The 23,463-nt window shown below is 44.1% G+C and overlaps 2 protein-coding genes across 9 annotated transcripts in view; one reads left to right on the plus strand and one right to left on the minus strand.

The window, feature by feature from the left end:
- The first annotated feature begins 527 nt into the window (after window positions 1-527).
- Window positions 528-21,870, plus strand: Aktip (AKT interacting protein). Of its 8 annotated transcripts, XM_021170278.3 has the most exons (11): window positions 540-648; window positions 2,521-2,600; window positions 3,349-3,460; window positions 4,681-4,886; window positions 7,488-7,552; window positions 7,643-7,743; window positions 8,130-8,218; window positions 8,293-8,391; window positions 8,492-8,599; window positions 9,535-9,595; window positions 9,725-10,524. In XM_021170278.3, the coding sequence occupies exons 3-11, from the start codon at window positions 3,419-3,421 to the stop codon at window positions 9,833-9,835; spliced, it is 882 nt and encodes a 293-aa protein (XP_021025937.1). In that variant the 5' UTR covers window positions 540-648; window positions 2,521-2,600; window positions 3,349-3,418; the 3' UTR covers window positions 9,836-10,524. The 8 variants fall into 8 exon arrangements, with proteins under 8 accessions (XP_021025934.1, XP_021025938.1, XP_085699838.1 ...); XM_021170275.3 differs by lacking the exon at window positions 2,521-2,600 and having other exon boundaries at window positions 528-648; XM_021170279.3 differs by lacking the exon at window positions 2,521-2,600 and having other exon boundaries at window positions 528-648; window positions 9,728-10,524.
- Rbl2 (RB transcriptional corepressor like 2) overlaps window positions 10,559-23,463 on the minus strand; it is a 54,867-nt gene continuing 41,962 nt past the window's right edge. The window contains exons 18-22 of the mRNA XM_021170274.3: window positions 21,624-21,695; window positions 20,420-20,519; window positions 19,292-19,500; window positions 18,684-18,848; window positions 10,559-12,132 (exon numbers count right to left, since the gene is read on the minus strand). Of these exons, the coding sequence (XP_021025933.1) occupies window positions 11,962-12,132; window positions 18,684-18,848; window positions 19,292-19,500; window positions 20,420-20,519; window positions 21,624-21,695 (717 nt within the window). The 3' untranslated portion in view covers window positions 10,559-11,961. The remainder of the gene's footprint in view (window positions 12,133-18,683; window positions 18,849-19,291; window positions 19,501-20,419; window positions 20,520-21,623; window positions 21,696-23,463) is intronic.

Genomic DNA, 23,463 nt, shown 5'->3' on the forward strand with positions numbered 1-23,463 from the left:
CAGCACTACCTCGGCTAAATTCTACTCTGTGTCACTTATTGTCTCCTAAGCAAGTTGATTAATAAATCCCATCACTGCCACCAGGGAGCTGCAGACCTCCCTCTCCAGCCAGTGGCTCAGAGTCCAGGCCTGGATACGGGCTGACGCTTGGCGGAGCCAAGACCTAGCAGCAATCACTGCCGGAGACTGGCTATAGTGGCTGCCGCATAAACCTCTGGGCGGGTATCCATGGTGACTGACACACGCCACGTCCAATGGCGGCCGGCTGCCTGTTTGTTTCCCGTCCCAGCCTCCCCAGGGATTGAAGCTTCTTTGACTGACAGCTCGTCCCTGGGCGCTGTTACGTAAGGGGGAGGTACGAGCGCGGCCCCACCCGAGCGGCGCTAACTTGATTGGCAGGACGGAGCGCCGACCCACAACACCTCCCGGAAGTACGTTTTGGATGGACGGCGAGAGAGAGCCATTCGGCATGGGTATCCGAGCGGAAGCGCCCAGTCTGGGGCGTGTCCAGGGCGTGTCCCGCTGAGGGCAGGGCGGGGCGGGGCTCTGCGGGAGAGGAGCGGCAGGGGCCGGGCTGCACGACAGCCGGAGATGCTGTTGGCCCGCGGTGGCGCTCGGCCCCCAGCGCTCCGCACCGAGGGCATCCAGGTAAGCGTCTCACCTCTGGGCTGGTGGCTACCGAGTCGTCAGGACCGAGGGTTTGTGTCCGCGGCCCGTCGTTCGGTTCCCTGGGGTGCGCTAGGGACCCGGGCGACGGCGGCCGCGCGGGGACACGGGGGCGGGGCCGCACCTGTGCGCTGCAGGCACCTGCTGCACCCGAGGAAGAGGGCGGCAGGGTTGGTGGCGCTCCGCTCCGCTTGGTCTGCCCATCCCGCGCTGGGTCCCGTCTGTCTGGCGAGGGGCTGACATGAAGCCCCAGGCTCTCGGCCTCGGCTGCAGACTCGCGGGCCCAGCCAGCCTCCAACTCTCTTCCAGGCTAGGGCCGGGCACCAGCCTTACATCACCTCGGGACAGGTTTGTCCAGATTCTCTACGTGCTCCGAAATGGGATTGTGCCCCGGGCCAGGGTGCCCGGCCCAGCTAGCTGCCCAGCCATCCGGGCTGTCGGAGGCCCGGGCTGTTTACTTTTCCTCGGTCCTGTCTGGTGGCCTCTTAATGTGGAATTTCGTAAACCCTTTTTGGGGTGATAACATTAGTTAGCTCTGTGTCACAGAAGAACGATGGTCACATTGGCCCTCTGCGGTATACTCACTGTCGCATAGGTGAAGATGCAGACTTCGCTCAGCTGTGCAGTGTAAATGCACGCAATCTTTTTTTTTTTTTTATTAAGAGTCAGAGGAGCGCCGGGCGTTGGTGGCGCACGCCTTTAATCCCAGCACTTGGGAGGCAGAGGCAGGCGGATTTCTGAGCTCGAGGCCAGCCTGGTCTACAAAGTGAGTTCCAGGACAGCCAGGGCTATACAGAGAAACCCTGTCTCGAAAAACCAAAAAAAAAAAAAAAAAAAGAGTCAGAGGAGCAGGAAGTCTGGTGGTATTTTCTGCGAATAAGGATGGAGCCTGTTTTCCTTACACCTGTCATTACTATTGGACGATGTCATGCTATGCTTATGGTAGATTGCTCATCTAGCAAACTGTAGTTTCTGAAAAGTTGGCTACGGTTCCTTGTGCTTATGTTGCTATTGGAACCACTGAGTTAAAAATATGGCTGCGCTGGACGGTACATGGTACCTTTTGGAGGGACTGAGGGTCATGTACTGAATTTTTAAAGGCAGAAGACATGAAAGGTACCCAGTGCCAGTACATTTACAAATAGGAAACGCCACGCCTCTCAAGTGATGAAGAAGAACCTTGAGAAAACATGTGTGGGTTACTAGTCAGTGGGTTACTAGTCCTTAGGAAAAGTATATGGTTTTCATTTGAGCCAAACAGGAACATAGCCCTCCTTGAATTTTTGATGCACTATGGTGTCAGCCACCTTTAAAAGCAGGTTTGCAAAGCCCTACCTGGCTGCAAGTCAGCAAGTTAGTGGGGGACGTGGGATCCCTGTCCTCTGGTTTAATTACTGGGTGACACTGTCTCCTGGAAAGCACGGCAGCAGTTATAGGCACTGGCTGGTACCCACCCATGGATGCTATATGCCCACAAGGCACTGCTGATTAGACATACTGGTATAGCATTGCTTCTTAGAAATGTGAGTTTTGACCCCTTTCACCTTCAGCTTTTCAGGGATATAAATAAGAAGCCATCCTTTTAAACTCAGCAGACTTTGTGGAGGGAGTCTTGCAGCTGAGCTGTCCCCTTTCGTGTCTTTGTATATTTACTAAGTCACCCACTGACCTTGTGGTCTTTGAAACCTGGTTCCTTACCCACTACCTGAAGTGTCTCACTCCTTTGAACCCTCTGTGAATGTACGCATTTGAAATTCCTCAGGTGCATAATACTGCAGAATTTTATACCGTATTTTTAGTACTTTAAACAAACCTCCTTTTGCTAGGAATACCAGTTACCTGTATTCCCTATAGGTTAAGGCAGAGGCAGGAAGATTGGGAGTTTGAGGCCAGCCTGGGTGTATCCTGAATTCCTGACTAACCTGGACCACATAGTGAGTTTTTGTTTTGTTTTCTTGGAGTAGTAGGGACAGGACTCTACCCCCGCCCTTCCCTGATACAGGTATACCCCCCCCCCCCCAAACAGGGTTTCTCTGTATAGCCCTGGCTGTTCTGAAACTCAGTCTGTAGACCAGGCTGGCCTCAAACTCAGATCACTGGGCTCATGTTTTTTTCTTCCCTCACTGGCTGTTAGTCTTGTGCTTGAGATAAGTCATTCAGGAGATGCCTAGTCCCTCACCGTGAGGGTGGGGACAGTGACAGATAGAGCTTGAGTGTAGGTGTTAGAGTGCATACTGACTTCCCATTAGTCAGGTGCATAGAGGAGCCATACTGTGCTATAGGCTCTTTAGGAGCCATGGCTGCATTGTAAAGCAAAGCTGAATCTTGACCTTGCCTATTCTAAATGCCGTTCAGGAACCTGGGATTCAGATGGTTTCCTTTGCTTGTTTTTGTGTCAGCAGGTATCACTGTGTAATCCAAACTGGCCTAAAACTCTGCATCCTCCTGCCTCAGCCTCTCAAGTACAGGGCTTAGCATGCTTGGCTATGTACAGTCTTTTGTTGTGAGAAGCATTTAGGGTCTGCAGTGGAAGGGTGTGGAGAAGGGATTATTCTTAGAGCTCTCTGCTGACATTCCCAGCCCTCTTAAGTTGGGGACTGCTTGGCATGATGTGCCCAGGGTGTCAGGCCCTGTCCTAACTGTTGGCGTGGGTATATCTGCATTTCTCCCATTTGTTTCAAGGCAGTGTGAATGCTGAGGACAGAAGAGTTTGATGACACAGCGCTGAAGTTCTTTGTGTGGAGTACACGTTATGAACCCTTTGTGGAGCATGTCTGCAGGCTCTGGGCGCAAAGTAGGTACAGCCACCAGACAGCAACTCCGATCTATAGCAAAGCTGTCTGTAAACTGTAGCCAAAAATTTGTACCTGGTTTTATGTTTAAGAAAATCACTGTGTGTGTCCATTAAATTGGGTTTCTTAGCTGAGAGCTCACATCAGTTCTGATGATCAGTGTTATGCTAAGACCATTTCATTTAGATTGTATTATGCATGATGAGATTTGTGCCACATTCTGAACCTTTGTCTACTGAAACTTCTGTCAACTAAAGAGTTGGGGGAATTAAATTTAAAATGTCTTTCTTTACTTTTTTAGAGATCAAGTCTTGCTATATATCCTAGGATACCCTGGTGTTCTGTTGTCCAGGTTGCCTCAAATAACAATCTTCTTGCCTTAGCCTACTGAATGTCGGGATTATAAGTGTGAGCTATCATGCAGTTTTAAAATTATATGTATGTATATATACATGCACACATGATATGTGGGCTGGCAAGACAGCTCAGCGGACAAAGGCACTTGTTGCCAAATCTGAGTTTGTCCTCTGACTTATGTGTGCCACAGCCCCAAAGAAATAATATAAGTACAAAAATCTAAAGAAAAAAAAAATTTCCTCTTGGGAAAGCTTAAAATAAACAAGTAGTCATTTAAAAGCTCAGTTCCGCCTGTAGGCCAATAACTTTATTACCTTTCCTCATCCATATAGTAGAGTTTTTATCTAACAAATGAAATAGCCTTTGTTGTACTTGGGGTTGGGAAGCACCAGTGAGATGCGAGTTTATAGTCATTCTGAGATCTCTAAGGATGGCAGTGTACGCTGGATCTGCAGGTGTGGCAACAGTAGGATCAAATGTGACCTAAGCAAGTGAGATAATAGCTCTGCTTCCCTGTTGCTACCCCACTGCTCAAACTGACTTCAGTCATCTGTCCACTCTGAACTCCACAGCCCAGCTTTCTATAGTATCTGCATGTACTACAGTCCTGCTTCAGTTGCTTGTGAAAGGCTTGACAGTGTTGTTCTTATGGGATGCAGCTAATGGGATTTTTACTGCTTTAGTCCTGTTTAGTCTTGTTTGCTCCTTCTATGGCCTGCCTTCTCAAGGGATTTGAAGGCATCTTAATCATGGTATGGAAATTTCTATGTAAATAGTAACTCTAACTTAGAAGCTAGGACGGAGCTAACAGTGTGCTCTGTTTTCAGAGTTGCCATAAATGCTCTCACAATTTCATCTTGAACAGCGAGCTGAAGGTGAAGAGAAGACATTAGCAGGAGATGTGAAAACCAGTCCTCCACGAAGTGCACCCAAAAAACAGCTACCTTCTATTCCCAAAAATGCTCTACCCATAGCGAAGCCTACGTCTCCTGCCCCAGCAACACAGTCAACAAATGGCACCCATGCCTCTTATGGGCCCTTCTACCTGGAATATTCGCTTCTTGCAGAATTGTGAGTCCTTCACAGATGATTGGTCAGTTATGAATGGTGTCCCTGAAAGTTAATAATGAAGCCATGTCTCCTGATAGATTGGTGAACTAATCTTACAGCTCAGACTTGTTCCCAGGTTGCTCCACGTTGGAGAACAGTAAGGAACGCAGGACTTCACACAATTGATTAGGAACCTGGTGGCTTAGTTTCAGGCTTCCCTTCTGTGAGGCATTTCACTGGAAGAACTTTCTAGAGTAAGTGGGCAGTGGCTGGGTGGCAGCCTCTTGGCTCACATGCACTGGGGATGTGTGGGCTCCATGTTCTCACGCTGTAGGAAACACCCTGAGAGATGGGACTGGTTCCAGCAGGGAAGGGTCAGGTGAGGGAACTAGAAACAGTGACTTGGAAGAGAAAACTTAAAGAGTGCTGAACATTTTTCCTTTACATTTTATCTAGTGTGTGTATTGGGGGGGGGGGGGGGGCAGGGGAGCCCATGGCACAGGTGGGGTTAGAGGACATCTTGTAGTTACTTCCTTTACTATGTGGGTCCCAGGAATTAGACTCAGGCCATCATGGTTTGGTGGCAGGTACCTTTACCCCTGGAGTTATCTTGGCCAGCCCTCAGAAAATACTTATAATTTTGTATTGTTGTTTTATGTGTCAGAAGAGCTGTAATTAGAAGACTCCCTTGGAGTAGCCTGCATGACTTGTCACAAGCCCACCCTTGCAGTGAAGCTAAGAGGACAGGGACTGTGCACTGTGCAGTATGTCAGTATTGGTGATACACTGCTCCACACAGAGAAGGGTTCAAGTACTGTGTAGTTTGGATCATTCTTTAAAGGGACAGAACACCGGGGAATTCTTCATTTCTGTAATCTGTAGTTCAGTTATTTTCAAAGCATCTTGATCACTCCTCCCAGGATACTGATGCTGAACTGGTCGGAGGGTATGAGGCCTCAGTGTAGTGTAGCAGTGTTCTCTTCACTCATAATGGCTGCCTTGTGTCTTGAGGCTGAGCAGGGAGGTGGACAGGCTCCTATTGTGGTGACTGAAAGCTGGCTGTGCTAAATACAAAGCTGCCTTTCCTGACAGACATTGTCTCTGTGGGTAGCTCTACCTGCCAGCCATGATTCTCTACTCTAAATCTCCGGGACTTGGAAGGTGATGGTCTACCTGTCATGGTTGTAGTAGGGTCTTTCATGCATTCAAGAGCTAAGTTACTTGTGGGGCACACAAGTAACTTAGAAAGGGCTGAGAAATAAATGTGAGGCACTTAGGTAATAAACAAGGCTCCGGCTGGAGAGATGCTTCAGCAGCTAAGAGCACTTGACACTTGCAGACAACTGTAGCTCAGTCTCCAGTGCCCACATGGTAGCTCACAGCCATTTGTTACTATAGTTTGTACTAAAGGGATCTGATGTCCGTTTCTGGCCTCTGTGGGATGAGGGACTTACACGGTGCCTTTATATGCATGGCAGGCAGAATGCTCATATAAAATAAATCTTAGCAGGTGTGGTGGCACACACCTGGAGTTCCAGCACTTGAGAGGCAAGCCTGGTTTAAAAAGTGAGTTCCAGGACAGTCAGGGCTAACAGACAAACTCTGTCTCAAAAAAACAAAAATAAAATCATTTAAAAAGCTCCATTCACTGTTTCCCTATACATTTCAGGATTTGCATGTAAATGTGCTTAGAGTGCCTTGGTCACTACTGTCCTTTTCAGTGTCAGGTCACTGGGTACCAACCAAAATGGTGGCCAGTATGTAACTGGGTTCCAGACAAAACTGTAGCATCTTTCTGCCATGACACTCCATCTTGCCTTGTGTCAGTATTCACCTTCTCTAGCAAGGCCCAGAGGGTCTGACTGAGGTCAGGATTGTTTGGAAGCTCAAAATGATACCCACCTCCACAAGCAACACTACCCCTAAAGCCCGTCTCACCCCGTGACCCAGTGAGGTGGATTTACAAGGACAGCTAAGTGATGGTAACTTTGGACTCTTAGTACCTATGATTGCAGTTGAAAACAGTCCGCTTTTAATTTAGTAGTACAAATGTAGTATTTCCAAAAAGCCCCCAAACACATTTTTAATAGTAAAAAAACTACATTTTTGAATGTGTGAACTCCTTAGTTTATAATGATAAAAGCAGTAATTTTATAAATATATTTATCTTAATCTTACTGTGAGTTTTTGTTGTTGTGTGTGTATGTGTGTGTGTTTTTGAGACAGGGTCTCACTGTGTAGAGACTTGACTCTGGACTTGACTTACAGAGATCCACCCGTTCTGCCCCCAAGTGCTGAGACTAAATGTGGGGGCTACCACATCAGCTCGTTTACCTCAGTTTTAATATCCAAAATGGCCTGTTTCTGAGAGTAAAATTTGACTCTTTGCCTTCTTGAGTCTGGAACCCTGTATTAGCTTGAATTTCTCTATGGATTGTTTTAGAAGTAAGAGGGTGATGGTCTAGGAGACGTTCAGTGCAAGACTAGAATGAATCCGTTTGTATAGTTTGGGCTATACCAGCTGCCGATGGAGGCGTGCTGCCTGGTCTCAGAGGATGTGGGATGCCTGACTTACTGAGCCAGTGCACAAGCTAACTCTCCATCCCACCGCTCTTGTTTCAGTACTCTGGTGGTGAAGCAGAAGCTGCCAGGAGTCTACGTACAGCCATCTTACCGCTCTGCATTAGGTAAGCTGTGGATTCAGCATCCACTTACAGTGTGTGGGTCCTCTGACACAGCTGGACGGACATGCTTAGCATGTTTATGTTCTCCTGCAGTGTGGTTTGGAGTAATATTCATACGGCACGGGCTGTATCAGGATGGCGTATTCAAGTTCACGGTGTATATCCCTGATAACTATCCTGATGGCGACTGTCCGGTAAGTAGGACTGCAGCTGAGTCTGTGTAGAGCTTCACTCACCGAGGGGAAAGCAAGACCTTCAGATTTCCTGATTCTTCTCAGACTGTAAATCTTGTAATGACTTCAGTTCCTCGAATGTATGTCTCCCACAACCAACAGTGGGGTTGGTGCTTTGTTACCTCCGGCCATGCTCCCTGGCCTGCAGCTTCACCCTTTCTCTGCTCAGGGTGTGTGCAAGGTTGGGGGCATGCTGCACCACTCACTGTATGGCTGCTAATGGCCATGCTGCAGAGGAGGAGGGTGGTATCTCTGCAAAAGTGCTGTACGGGAAAATGGTTACAGTTAACGGCCTGATCTGATCAGCAGCTGACGTCACTCACTGAAGTTTCTCTCTTTTCCTACAGCGCTTGCTGTTTGATATTCCCGTCTTTCACCCACTAGTTGATCCCACCTCGGGTGAGCTGGATGTGAAAAGAGCGTTTGCAAAGTGGAGGTTAGTGAACCAGTGTTTCTTGTAGTGGCACGGCCATGGGAACAAGCCTAGTAATCACGCTGGTCTCTCTGCAGGCGGAACCATAATCATATATGGCAGGTGTTAATGTATGCGAGGAGAGTCTTCTACAAGATCGACACAACGAGCCCCCTAAACCCAGAGGCCGCAGTGCTGTATGTGACCCTTACTTTGTTACTTAGGATAAACAGTATTTGAGATAAATTTATTTGCTATTTAAGATAAATGGGTAAAATTTTAAAACTTTTAACACAGGTATGAAAAAGACATTCAGCTTTTTAAAAGTAAAGTGGTCGACAGTGTTAAAGTGTGTACCGCCCGTCTGTTTGACCAGCCCAAGATAGAAGACCCCTACGCCATTAGGTGAGTGCTGTGTCCTTTATATTGCCGTTTTCCACAGGAGCTCAGAATAGGGCTGGAGAGGAGTGAGCATGTTAGCTTGGAGCTTTTCACTTCCTGTCAGCTCAACTCCTAATGCCACTCAGGCTTAGCCTTAAACCAGAAGCTTTGCATGGCTTACCCACCGTCAGGAGTAATATGCTTAGTGACAGCTCTCCCGAGAAGCTGTCAAGGGCGTTTCATCTTTCCATGTGAGGAGTTTTCAGAAGGCAGTGTGAGCTGTTCTCCACACCCTTCTTCATGGCCCATCATAAGTAGAGCTGAAACCACCAACTTCAAACTCTTTTCTCTCTGCTCTAAGTACACAGAACTTACCTCTAACATGTTCAGAAAGATACTTGTCCTGAACTAGATCCACCCTGACGCTCTAACAGATGAGGTGGAGAGAAGGTGTGAGAATGGAGGCCCGATAGCTTTCGTGGACATGGGTAGAAGCACACCGTGCTGGTGCTTACAGGCTCTGCTCGTCATCCAAACCTATTACTGGGTTTCGCTCTGATTTGTTTTCTTCATCTTTAAATAATATTTCAGGGGTGGTATGAGGTTTACAGGAATGAGTCTCTTCATATGAAGTAATTGTCAGAGAACATCAGAATACAAGCTAGTAAAGTTATTATCAGAGAATATCAGTATACATGCTAGCAACTGATTAAAGTTTGCTCTTTAGCCAGGGATGTGGGGTGGAGGTGCACACCTAATCTCAGCATTTGAGAGGCACAGGCAGGCCCGCATTTAAGGCTAGGCCTGGTCTAAAGGGCAAGTTCCAGGACAGCCAGTGCTACACAGAGAAACCCTAAAAATTGTTTCTTAAGTTTTATTAGAATTACCTTAATTATTGAAAAATGAATGCTGTACATGTTTAGAAAACTATAAACTTTTTAATCTTTTTGCCCTTTAAGCTTTTCTCCGTGGAACCCTTCTGTACATGATGAGGCCAGAGAGAAGATGCTGACTCAGAAGGTAAGTACATAGCCGCCTTTGACAGGGCTGCCTGGCGGCCACCGTTACATACAGCTGGGGAAACCAGTCATGGCTCTCAGCTTGCTCATCAGTCCTTTTTTTTTAACGTCTGTTTTTGATTGTGCCTAGAAGAAGCCTGACGAACAGCACAATAAAAGTGTTCATGTTGCTGGCCTGTCCTGGGTAAAGCCTGGCTCAGTACAACCTTTCAGTAAAGAAGAGAAAACAGTAGCAACCTAAGAGATGGTGGATCTGGTGCACCGTGCACTTTCCTGCTGGACTCTGGCCTAGTTAAAGCTGACTAATGGCAAAGGACTGCCTGAAGAGTAAACTTCGTGAACCGTGACTGGCTATCAGTGTTGTGTATGCGTAGGTTCTAACAGCAGGTTATGCAGACCTCTCATTAAGTAGAGTTACTTCTGTCGGAAGTGTCAGGGTGGATCTAGTTCAGTACTCCAAATTATTGGGGACCTTGAGGCTTAAGTATTTTTCTGAATATGTTAGAGGTAAGTTGTGTTTACTTAAACTAACAGAACAACAGAGAGAAATGAGTACTATGTAATAGTTTGGAGTTGGTAGTTTCAGCTGTACATATGTTAGGCCATGAAGAAGGGTGTAGAGAACAGACTCTGAGTGCAGCACTTTCACGTAGAAGACTGGCTTCCCGGCTTCAGCCTGCTGACTTGCTGTAAACGTCTATCCCAGAAGCGTTAGGAACGTAGGCAGAACCAGGATGCTTGATCATAGGGTTTTGTTTTTATTTTATTTTATTTTTTTTTTAAGGCAAATTACTGTATTTTTATGGCAGGAAGAAGAAAAAAGTGTTCAAACGGTTTCTGATGAAGTCAGGTATTTAAATGGTGAATGACCGATGTGTTAGTGGAGATGAAATAAACCAATAAATGATTGATTGTCATTTATGCAGGAAAGTAATGCTCCTTTTCAATATAACTAAACAGAGACTAATTTATAAGTGCTTTATTGAAAAATACACATATTTTCATATAAAATGACAGTAGTGGTACTAAGGTTTTCTAAGTCCTCTGCACAGCACTACTCAGTGGTGGGGGTGAGGGGGAAGTGCCAGGCTGTGGGTCCTCAGCTGGGTGCTTTACAGCAGCATGAAGTTACCTAGTAACTTGGTTTATCATGATCCAACTTACAATTGAATTTTCTCCTTAGGATTATTAATCCAACTTAAAAAAATGACAATGATTAATAAAGATATGTGTAGATAATCAATAGCTGTTAAATACTTTTCTAATTTGTATAAATGGTACTATGTACTAATAAAAACCTCAGTTCTCCAACCTATTTTTTTAAGTTCCAGGAATACCCTCAAAGATAGTTTCTTTGGGATAACTACTTCCAAAAGGAAGGGGTCAGAATTTTTCAAATACTCTCAATTCAACTTGACTTAAAAATCTTTACTTAGCTAAATGATCCCTATGTAATGCCACTACCACAAATGGAAGAGTTTTACATGTGGCCAGAACATGTAGCTATATCAGCAGTCTTTTAAGAAAAGCATTAAAGAAAGTATTAGCTGTTTTAGCCTAAGGCTTGTACCTACTAAAGTTCACACCGTAGAAAGTGCCATCATAAATATACAGCAAACCCTGGGTCACAATGCTATGCATCTTACAGCCATAAAGTGCCACCAATTACACAGGTTCCTTCAGACATTGCACGCTTTCACACTGTACAGTACCTACTGGGGAAGGGAGAGTGAGTGCTCAAGGGATCAGGAGCCTTAGGCCAAGGCCTGGACACTTCCAGGTTGGAGCCATCCCCTCTGTTCTATTTGTAAATGTCTCCGGGGTTTTCATCCTAAAACACATGGTTGGACCTAACCATATGCAAGCGGAAATGAATTTAAATACAGTTCTTCTCCTGGGGCCTACCTACAAAAAAAAGCCTCTAAAGATTTGCTTCCTGCAGTACTTGTAAAAGTTTACCAGAGTTCAAAACCCCAGGTTTGGATTCTGAGCCGTGTTGAAGGTAAGCACTAAGTAGAGGAAGAGTCGGCAGGGATGAAAAATAGTCTAAGGATACTGAGATGAGTCTGATTTCTTACCAAAATGTCCCTTCCGGTTTTTTGTTTTTGAGTAAGGGTTACATGTAGTCCAAGTTGCCCTCAGACATGCTATGTAGCTCAGGTTGGCCTTAAACTCCTGGTCCTCTTGTCCCCTAGCCCTTGGGTGATGGGATACCAGGCATTTACTGCCACACCGAGTCAGAAGCGCTTCCCTTTTATTCCCTTCTCTAATCAGTTGCTGGATTGAGGAGCAAGGTTCCATAGTCCTGCATGCATTAAGTCCTGCTAACCAGTTCATGTGAAGACAGTTTCCTCCTGGTCACTAACCTCACTGTGAGCCTCGGTCATTCGCCACATCCTGGAGACGACGTAACAGAGCAGAGTGATTCTCTGGGCAGATTCTTTTTGCAGGTGATTCACTTCCATCGTCCAAGAGAATCCCTCTTTTTTTAGTTGGAGTCTCTCCTGTCCGTATCATACTGTTAATTTCTCTCAGTCTCTATGGGGAGAACAACAGAGTTAGAAAAACTTGAAAATGCTCAGTAGGAGGTTACAGAGTCATAAATTTAAGATGTACGCATTTGAACACCTTTGTAAAGAGCAAACCCTGAGCAGGTTCTGACAGGACGCTGGCGACTCTGGGCTGGGCAGAGCACTTCCATTTTTAACAGACTTCCTTGGCGATTGTGATACATATCTATAGTACACGTGTTCAGCATGCTGTGAAGAAGAGTTCTGTGGTGTCACAACTGTGCACGTCTAGTCATACACCCGCTTTGAGATGTGAACAAGAATGGAGGTCAGTGTGTGTGTGTGTGCGCACACGTGAGGAAGTCAGAGGACAACTCTGGAGTCAGTTTTTACTTCTCTATGGGGTTTTTGTGCCCAGTGCCCTCACCCATTGAGCCATCTCCACAGTTCCACACACAAGCTAACAAAGAGCATGACTTGGAAGTTCAGTGGCTCACTGCTCTTGTGGGTTCACTACTTGGGAGGCAGAAGCAAGAGGATTGCGGTAGGTTCAAAGTCAGCCATGCCACAGATTGAGGCCCAGGTCAGCTGGAGTTATATAGCAATACCTTGTCTTTTTTTTTTTTTTTTGAGACAGGGTTTCTCTGTGTAGCCTTGGCTGTCTTGGAACTCATGCTGTAGACTAGGCTGGCCTGTAACTCTGAAATCTGCCTGCCTCTGCCTCCCAAGTGCTGGGATTAAAGGTGTGTGCCACCACCGCCCAGCTCTTTATTCGTATTTCTTACTTTAAAAAGATACTGAAGGGGCAGTGGTGGTGCACAGCTTTAATTCCAGCACTCGGGAAGCATATCAGTTAGTTTGAGGCCAGCCTGGTCTACAGAGGGAGTTCCAGGACAGCCAGGGCTACACAGAGAAACCCTGTCTTGAAAAAAAAAAAGGATATTGAGAATATTAAAATACACATAGTTTAAGGAATTTCAGAGTAGTGAGTAAACAGGCATAGTGAATTCTCACATTTCCCTGCTTCCACAATTCTGCTCACTTCTCATCCTCCAGATTTTAAAATGCATATCCTAAGGCCAAGACTGTGAATTGGTGGAATCTATGTATGGCATGCAAAAAGCTATAGATTCAGTTCCCAGCACTGCACAATGGGTATGGTGGCACACACCTGGAATACCAGCACTCCAGAGGTGGAGGCAGAAGGATCACAAGTTTAAGGCCATCCTCAACTGCACAACAAAATTGAGGCTAGCCTGGGCTACATGAAACCTAGAGTCAACCAAATAGTATATCCTAGACATATTTTTTTTTTTTTTGAGACAGGGTTTTTCTGTATAGCCCTGGTTGTCCTGGAACTCACTTTGTAGACCAGGCTGGCCTCGAACTCAGAAATCCGCCTGCCTCTGCTCCCGAGTGCTGGGATTAAAGGTGTGCACTATCACGCCTGGCTTTTTTTTTTTTTTTTTTTTTTTGGTTTTGACATATTTCTTATTTTTATCTTTTTGTGGTTCTGGGGATTAAACCAGGGCCTGGGGCATGCTGGGTAGACACTACCAACCCACTCTAGCCCATCAGTTTGGTTCTTTACTCTGACATAAACTTCAGATCAATCATCAGTGGCTTTGCCAGTGTATGTATTAAGATTTACTTCTTATATGTAAGTACACTGTAGCTGTCTTCAGACACACCAGAAGAGGTTGTCAGATCTCATTACAGATGGTTGTGAGCCACCATGTGGTTGCTGGGATTTGAACTCAGGATCTTCTGAAGAGCAGTCAGTGCTCTTACATGCTGAGCCATCTCGCCAGCCCCCACGTATGTATTTTCAAAAATGTAACTATCATAAAAGAGGCTTCCTTCATCCTTTCTCTTCTCACCCGTGCCTTCCTGAAAGAAATCTAGCCCCAGTTGCTATCTGAGTTTTCCTTACCTGGCTCACTAACCACAGTAGTTGATTAAATGCTGCATAAATTATAAATTGTTTCTCTTCAGTGTACATATAAATATAACACACAGCACACTTATAAAGTACATTTTGTAGCTAACTATTATGTACATATGGTACATATATTTCCTACACAATTCATTTACATGATATGGATATGTTTCACAGTTCAGATATTCAAATCTTTACTTTGTGGGGGCTGGGGGGGGTTATGCCAAGTTGTACATGTCGAGGGCAGATGGAGTTCTCTCCTCTCTTTACATAGGCTCCAGATACTAAACTGAGGTCACAAGTGTGTGAGGCAAGTGACCCTCTTGACCCTCATTGTCTCAGCCTAGAATTCCCTTAGGAATATAATATACCTAGCCTCTTTATTATTTATTGTGTCTTCCTCCTTCTACCATGCTGGTCCTAAGCCATGACACCAGCCCACCCCACACTTGCTGCTTCTTACCAGGGATACCTCGTGCTATTGCTCCACTGTAAGTACCTGGCTGGTTTGTGTGTATCCTCTGCCTTTTTTCAAGGGCTTTTCTTATTCTTAGAACTATGCATTAGTGAGGTTTTTTTTTTTTTTTTTTTAAGATAATATATTATGAGACTATGTCTATGAGTTGGGACTTTGCTTAGAGTTGCTGCATCAGCATATGTAGCTCTGCCTCATCTCTTTAATGTCTATATGGTATTTCAGAATACATCTGTCACGGCTGATCCCACATTGGTTATTATTTCTTCCTAGTTGCTTAATATTATACACAGCTGTATAGCAGTTGTTCTCTCCACTGAATGCTCTTACAGGAGCACTGTGAGGACTGACTGTGACCTTCGATGAGTTCCTTTTCTCCTGGTTCTGTGACTGTTTATTAGGCTGGCTATAGATCCGTACTGCTTGCTTTGTGAGAGTTTTCCTTGGTTTCAGTTGTCATCTATTGAGACTCTTTTTCCATCCAATCTTAATAGTGTGTGTTTCTGCATGCAAGTGCTATGTGGACAGAGGACAATCTTGGGTGTTGCATAACCTTAACAAAGATATAATGAATTTCCTTTTCCCCAAATTTCCCACGTCTGTGAAGCCCAAGTGTTCACTGGGCTTCCCGTCCCTAGTTTTCTCTGGAATGCTGTGTTAAGTAGACAGCTAACCCGAGAGCACTTCACATATGCATGAATGCACTGAGTTCAGGGATGCTATTGAGTTTATCAGTACTCCTGGCTTGATTTGTTGATTGGTGGGCCCTAGGGATTAAAGTTTGGTGGGGTTTGATGCAGGGCATTGCCACAAAGACCAGACTGGCCTGGTCTCAAACTTAACATTCTACCTCAACTTCCTGAGTGCTGTGGTTTTTTGTTTTTGTTTGTTTTATTAGAGCACGTCACTAAAACGTGAGTTTTGTTTATCCATTAATGAGATCGAGGACATTTTGGTTGATTTGAACGTTTTGATAAGTTGGAATGAAGTTACTGTAAACCTTCATGGTTTTGAATGAACATACATTTCTACTTCACTAAATATGTAATACTAACCGGCCAAAGAGTGTTTCAGCGTGGCTATGGCATTGTGGGTCAGCAGTGTGGGTCCTCCACAGCATTGCCAGGACTTCTGTACCTGGTGTTTGTTCCCCCTGATTTTGCAAATCCTTTACCAGAAATGGAATGTCTTGGGTTTTTTTTTTCCCCAGCCCATGCCTTCTTTGTTCATTCTAATATTGTTTTTTTTTTGTTATATTTTTATTTTTATGTATATTAGTGTTTTGCTTGCATGTACGTCTGTGTCACATGTTGGGAGTTACAGACAGTTGTGAGCTGCCATGTGGGTGCTGGGAATTCAACCCCGGGTCCTTTGCGAGAGCAGTCTGTTTGTGCTCTTGATGCCTGAGCCATCTCTCCAGCCCCGCTAACATTGTTTTAAAGAGCACAAATTCTTAATTGTAATGAAATATAGCTTATTTCATGGATTGTGATTTTTATGTTGTATCTGAGAAATCTGTCCACAGCACATGCTTAGCAAGACTTCATTTTCTTCTTTAAGTTTTCAGTTGTTGGTTTTATATTTATATCTGTGATTAGCTGGCATTAAGTATTACATGTGACACAGGCATGCATATGATGTATGATTGTTACAGCACATAGATTGCCACTCAGTTTAGCACCATCTGTTGGCATGACTTTTGACAACTGCCACGGCACCTTTGAGAAAGAATCAGCTCACCCTGCACACACAGTATGCTTGCTTCGGTGTGTTGTACTGACCTGAATTTGCATTTGAGCTACACTACGTTAAGCCTAAGAACTCAGATAGTGTGAACCCCCAGCTCTTTAAAAGTTGTATTACTGGGCTCCTTTGCCTGTTTATACACATTTTTTTAATCATGGGACCACTTTATACAATTAATTCTGCTGGGATTTTGTCTGGTCATGGTGTTTTTCCACATCAATAGAACAGTGACTAAGACACCTACAATTTAAACATTGTAGATTCTCTTTAATATAAAATGCTTTCATCATCTCTGTGATCTCTTCTTTCACCCACAGAAATCTGAATATTAAGCTTCCAAAACTTTAGAGGTTTCCAGATAGCATTGATTGCCAGTATGGCCAGAAAAAAATTGCATTATTTGAATCCTTTAATTCACTGCACATGTGGGGATGTAATTCAGTGGACAAGCACCTGCCTTGCACGGATGAGACTGGTGCTCAGCACTGTACTAAGATGTGTGTGTGTAGTCGGGAATATGGTCTACCTTTGTATTAGTGTCCCACAGGCAGGTGGGGCTGTGGATTGTTGTCCCATCTTTTATATCTTTACTCATTTTCTCTGCCCGTTCTATCAGTTATGTCGACTTGTCCACCATGAATGCATTTTCTCTCCTCTCAGCTCACATCTCTCATGACTGAGCAGAGGGCTCCTCCATGCTCTGCTAATGCTTCACCACTGAGCTGTATTCCTCGCCCAGGAAGTGAATGTCTGGGTCTCCTTGCTCTGAAGTCTAGTTCTTGTGTTAGATAGCTACTGCGCGTCTCTTTGTACTTGGTGCTAGCATGGTGTTTTAAACATGTTCTTTACAACAGCCTTGTTGAGATAAAATTGGCATGCCACATAGCTCACCATTTACAGTGTAACCCCAGTGATAGCTGCTTGCTACAGTCAACCTTATTGCTCTCAAAGGAATCTTTTCCACCAGCAGAAATGCTTCCTTTTCTCCCAAGCAACCACTGATCTGTTTTCTGCCTCTCTATATCTGCTCATTGTGTACATCAAACCTGTGCAGATCATGTTCAGGCTTTTCTAACTAACCCCACTCCTGTTGTGTCTACAGGGGTTGCCCACACAGAAGTGTGTGCTAGCTAGTACTTTTTGGTCATATACATACTTATTTTATTCATCAACTACTAGGTATTTGGATTGCCATTTTGGTACTCACTCTGTAGACCAGGATGGCCTTAAACTCAAGAGATTTGCCTGCCTCTGCCCCATGAGTGCTGGGATTAAAGGTGTGCGCCTCCACCATCCAGCAGGATTGTCTCCTTTAAAGTGTATCTTCACATTTGAAGAAATTGAATAAGTTTTTTACATCTAATATTAGATGATCTTAATGGGGTTGTTTGTAAAACGTACCACCAGATCGGTTGTCAGCAACTGATCCCAAAAGCAATTGCAGAGGGATGAGATTTCTTAAAATTGGGACAGTATTTCTTATAAAACTTGCAATTTTAACCAAATGCATTCCAAAATGGATTGTGGTGGTAAGGGGGTACAGGAATCAAAGAGGTAAGAGGGTTGGGGAGATGGCTCAGTCAGCAGTAAGCAGCAACAAGCCAAATACAGTGGTAACCTCCAGTGCCATCAATGTCGGCACCACACTAAGTCCCAACCCTACCCCGTGTCACATGGTTCCCCAAGCACAACCCAGTCAAAAAGGGCACATGCTGCATTTGGCTTGTCACAGCGTCTTCTGTCCCCACTGAGTCTACGTTACTCCCAGTGAGACAGCCTTTTTCCCTCTTCTCTGCTTCCTGGGCATACTTCCACATCTCAGGAACTATGTAACTCTTCACTATCCAGCCTCAAGTTTCCCTGCTCTGAAACAGGTGCTACCACGTATGTCTGACTCTGAGCTCTCCATTGATAGAGAAAGTGACTGCTGCAGAAACAGAACTTGGTAACCAGTTTAAGAGTCCAAAGTTTCACTGGGCGTGGTGGTGCACGCCTTTAATCCCAGCACTTGGGAGGCAAAGGCAGGCGGATTTCTGAGTTCAAGGCCAGCCTGGTCTACAGAGTGAGTTCCAGGACAGCTAAAGCTATACACAGAAACCCTGTCTGGAAAAAAAACGAAAAAAAAAAAAAAAAGTCCAAAGTTTCTATTCTGAACAGAAGCAGAAAAATAATATTTTACTAATGAAAGAAAACTCAGTGTTTAAAATGTACAGATTGGAAAGGAGGTAAGAAAAGCATAGTTCCTCTATTTCCAACCCTGATGTCCTCAAAACCCATTGGATCCTGGGTTCTGCCCGTTGTGACTTAAGCCTTCTGATGTCCGGCAGTTACAGTGCCCCAGGGAATGCTTACACTTACGAGAGCTAGTCCTAGCCTGCTGAGCAGTTAGAGTTAGTTAACGCCATTTATGTAGTCTTACCTTTGATGGGCTGTTGCTGAAGTAGTAAAAAATCTTCTCTCGAGGAGAAGGCATTGCTTCGTTTTTATGTGGGGAAATGTAGATAGGATGACTTTGAGATAACTGTACTCGGCGAGGGGAGCCTGTTCTTACAAATGGATAGGGAGAGAGGGGAGGAGTGTCCGTCTGTTGAAAACAAAACAAGGAATTCTGAGAATAAGTTGTCCTAGCCAGGTTGCGTTAAAAGTCAACAGTTGAGTGAAGAGGCACAATCAAGTAAAAGGCTTTTGAAAGATGAACAGTGGTGGATCAGCAACAACCAAAGAAACTAGAGACTCACACCAACAGCTAACACATTCAGGAGTTTAGTTCAGCCCCCATGTGAAGCATTTTTATACATTATATCATTTGATCCTCACAACAGTCAGATAACTACTGTCCTCATTTCATATATGAGGTGACAACTGTACAGAGAGAGCTCAGTTGACTTGTGCCTTGATACTCGTGTTGGAGACGTTCTCAGTTGTGTTTAGTTAAAGAATTACTTGTAAATCTAGTTTGTGATGGAAAACCTCAAGTGATTCCTCCCCGTCGTGAGAAGCTGAACTCAGTGACCCTGCCCTGCTCACCTGTGCATTTGCCTGCGAGTACTTCATGGCAAACACTTGGATTTGCTTCCTGTAGATGTTGTTGTAGAACTGAATGAGGTCTCCTCGTTCCTCCTCTTCAACATCACTGTTGGCACCCGTGAGTCGAGTTGGTGTAGGAGGGGCACTGCTGGGCTGTGGAACTGGTAGGGTGCTGTTTGACCTCATCACTGGGCTGGAATCTCTACTGGCTGCAGCCAAAAGAACAAAGGGTGCTGGTCTGGATTGTTTGAAAACAAGACAGCTCACTGGGAAAGGGGGGAAACAGCTCGATATAGCACTCGTCATCAGGGGCAGTAAGCAGGCACTTGGATTCTTCAGGGTTTGGTGCCTGTCACTCATGTCTGAAGACACACATCTGTATGGACGCCACAGGCCAATCTTGGGTACCATTCTTTGGGAGCTATCTACCTTGTTTTTTAAGACAGGGTCTCTCAGTTGGAGGCACACCAACTACACTAGGAGGCCAGCTAGCACACCTCAGTGACCCCCTCTCTGCCTCCCCAGAACTAGGACTGCAGGTGCTTGCCTCGCCTTTTATGTAGAGGCTAGGGATCAATCAGGTCCACATCCTTGTGTAGTACATTCTGTATTGACTGGCCTGTCTCCTCAGCCCTTGGTGGCGGTGGTGATTATTATCCAATGAGAGGCAGTCTCACTTTATAGTCCAGGCAGGTCTGGAGCCCATACTCCTGCCTTAGACATGGTAGGAATGAGATTAGCTATGTTCTTCATACCAAGGAGCAAAGCTCAAAATACTAATTACTCCATTCCATTATCCTAACCGTACCTAGGTTAACTGAGAAGTTCATATTCGTAAGCTCCATAGAGGGTTCTTGAACCTGAGCCCTGTACTAACAGGTTTAGGTCAACAACTAGGAACAACATTTATATAGCACAGGTCTAATTGACAGGCATGCTCTTTCTGGAATTCAGGCTGGAAATTCCTATCTGAAACATGGTATTCTCTATGTGTCTCAAAGCACTAGAATAAAGAACTGGCCTCTAAATTTAGTTTATTCCAACAAATTGTTTGAGAATAAACTACTATATTTTACATTCTTCGTCTTCTTGGCCTAACAATAGACGTTCATAAAGACCCATCTTTACCTCTGTCTGTATTTAGTTCTGTTGGAGAATTCTGATGGCTTCTGCTCTCACTGCTGCCAGAATTTCTTCTTTTCCCTTTTATCAAGACACTTCTGTATACCTTTAAAGAGACAATGAGAAGGAGATGCTAACTAGCATTTATTGAATACATACTAGGTAGTAGGACCTTAACATGTGGTACTTGGTTCTCACAAAAATCTACATAGTGATAGTTGTCTTCAGGGAATGTTAGGAGCTACAACCAAGTTAAGCATTGGGCATGTCTGTGATCCTAGGACTCAGAGGGCTAAGTGTTGCGAGTTCAAGGCCAATTTGGGCTGCTATCTCAAAAAAAGAAAACCAACAGAAACTTTTATATGTCTGTTTGCACTACTTGTTAACAGCAATAAATAGGTGCTCTGATTCTCTAGGATTTATCACAACGAAGTGATAAAGCATATTTTTAATTTTCATTTAATGTTGTCTTAGTTTATTACTGTGCTTTATTAAACCAGACTAAAGGTGACATAAAAATCAACTAACTTCTAAATTTGTATCGAGTTCACGATTCTCTGAATTAAGAAATATGTCATGGGGTGGGGGCTAGAGAGTTGGCTCAGTGGTTAAGAGCACTGACTGCTCTTCCAGAGGTCCTGAGTTCAATTCCCAGCAACCACATAGTGGCTCACAACCATCTGTAATGGGGATCTGGTGTCCTCTTCTGATGTGTCTGAAGACAGTTACAGTATAGACATATAAATAAAAGAAAAAAAAAGAAAAGAAAAAGAAATATGCCATGGGATGGAGAGATGGCTGAGTGGTTAAGAGCGCTGGCTGCTCTTCTAGAGGACCCAGGTTTGATTCCCAGCACCCACGTGATGGCTCAACAGTCTGTAACTTCAGTTCCTTAGGCTCCAATGCCCTCTTCTAGCCTCTGAGGGCACCAGGCACCCATGTGGTACAGATACACATGAAGATAATACACCATATACATAAAAATAAATATTTCACACCCTTGCCTTCGAAGGAAGAGAACTTGAAATAGCTTGCATGAAATTGTATGCCAGCAATGTAAATAATGAAAATAGCCAATCCCCTTAGATTCCTACTTGTGACTCCTGTGGGGAAGAGGCACAGAGCTAATTATAGCTAATTTTTTTGTTTGTTTGTTCAATTCATCACAGACATAAGCTTTACTTTCAGCCCCGAGAAAAAACATGGTTACCTGGCTCCGGGCCTGTGGCTGAGTCCTGTAACAACGCATGATGTTCTGGAAGGACCTGTCTTCTTTTGTGACCTACAAACAGAATACTTAGAGAGATCCTCATCAGGCATGACAGTGAGCAGCTCAGTGGATCTGTTGCCACTATATTCAAAGACTGGATAGTAAATGAACAACTGTCTATTCGTGAAAACCTGAACTGTAGTAAGGAGGCCAGCCTGTAAACCACAGCCTGCAGAAGAGAAGCTCAGGAACTTGAAATGCTGACCACAAGTGCAAGTTGTTAGAGCTGAACGGCAAAGGAGAAAACAAAAACACGTATCTAAGGAGGAAGTGTATTGTCTGAAGAACAGAAAAAAAGAGAAACAGCCTCAGAAAGGTGTTGGACAACAGTTAGCATAGCATTATTCATGGAACCAGAGCATCAGAAGAGGAAAGAGGCAGAGAAGCAAGAAAAGATGTTCAAAGAAATAGACCAAGCTGAGCAGCATGGTAGGCAGGAACAGGAGGATCAAGAGTTTTAGGCCACGTGGGCTACATAGCAGGATGCTGGGGTAAAAGGGGGGGGGGTGATAGCACCCAAGTTTACTTTAAAACATTTATGTATTCATCAGAAAGAGCAAGAAACAGTAGATGGGATTAAGAGATCCATATCAGGTTTGTTACAGTAAAGATGTATCAAAACAATTTTCCTTTTACAGGGAAAGTCCAAAAAGGTAAGAGCTTACTTCTCATCAGAAACTAAACAGGTAGAACAAGGATGGCAAACACATATTCTTCTTAATTAAAAAGAGCGGTTGTATCAAACTGTGCATGACCTATTGTTACAGCTGCAACGGAAACATACATTTACCAAGTGCGTACAAAGGAGGTGGGTAGGGTACTAGACAAGTGACTGCAGATGCCACTTAAACATAACAGCAGCTATAAATACACACATGCCTTTTCCTGACTCCTTTAAAAGTTATACCATTGAGTCAAGGTAATGATGGACTTGCAGTACTTCCAGTGGAATGAAAAAATTTATATATATATATATATATATATATATATATATATATATATATATATATATATACACATACACACATACACACACACACACACACACACAGTACCAGCACAAATTCAAATGATAAAGGGGGAAAGAGAGTATATATATCTCACTGATGTAAATTTGGAGCTAGGTTCTGAGATGTTAAAAATGTGTGTGTGTGTGTGTGTGTGTGTGCGCGCGCGCATGAACGAGCAAATAAGCAAGAGAATGGATATATAGCAAAACCCAAACACATTACTAAAAGTCTCCAATAGAAAATACCTAATTCAAAAGAAAGCAAATCTGAAAGAATAGAGGTATACAGAAAATGGAGTGTGTGTATATAAGATACATAGAAGACAAGGAAATAGCAGACGGAGTGAGTGGAGGCAGTAACAAAAACCATGGAGTAAACACAGTATGTTAGAAAGTTGTAATACTGGCAAACATCAAACTAGCTTGTCTTGGGAGACAGATTATTTGACAGTAAACAGATATGTTCACTTAATCAGAAGTCAAAAGAAAGCTGTAAAGTAGGTTTTAAAAGCCAACACAAATATTACTGAAGAATTAGTTCACTTCACAATTAAAAGATCAGCCCATCAAAAAGCTATAGGTAATAAACATAAGTGTACCTATTAATAGGGTATGAAAACATGAACCACATTGCAGAAAAGGGTAAAATATTTATCTCAAGTTACATTTGATTTTTGTATTTCTATTTAGCTTGCATGTTCTGCAGAACCATGTGTCTTCCAGTTTTGTGAGTTTCCCAGACTTCTCTCTGTTGCTGATTTCTAGACAACC

The sequence above is a fragment of the Mus caroli genome, unplaced genomic scaffold, assembly GCF_978045245.1.
Source record: "Mus caroli unplaced genomic scaffold, Mus_caroli_1 scaffold_10, whole genome shotgun sequence".
NCBI classification, from domain to species: Eukaryota; Metazoa; Chordata; class Mammalia; order Rodentia; family Muridae; genus Mus; species Mus caroli.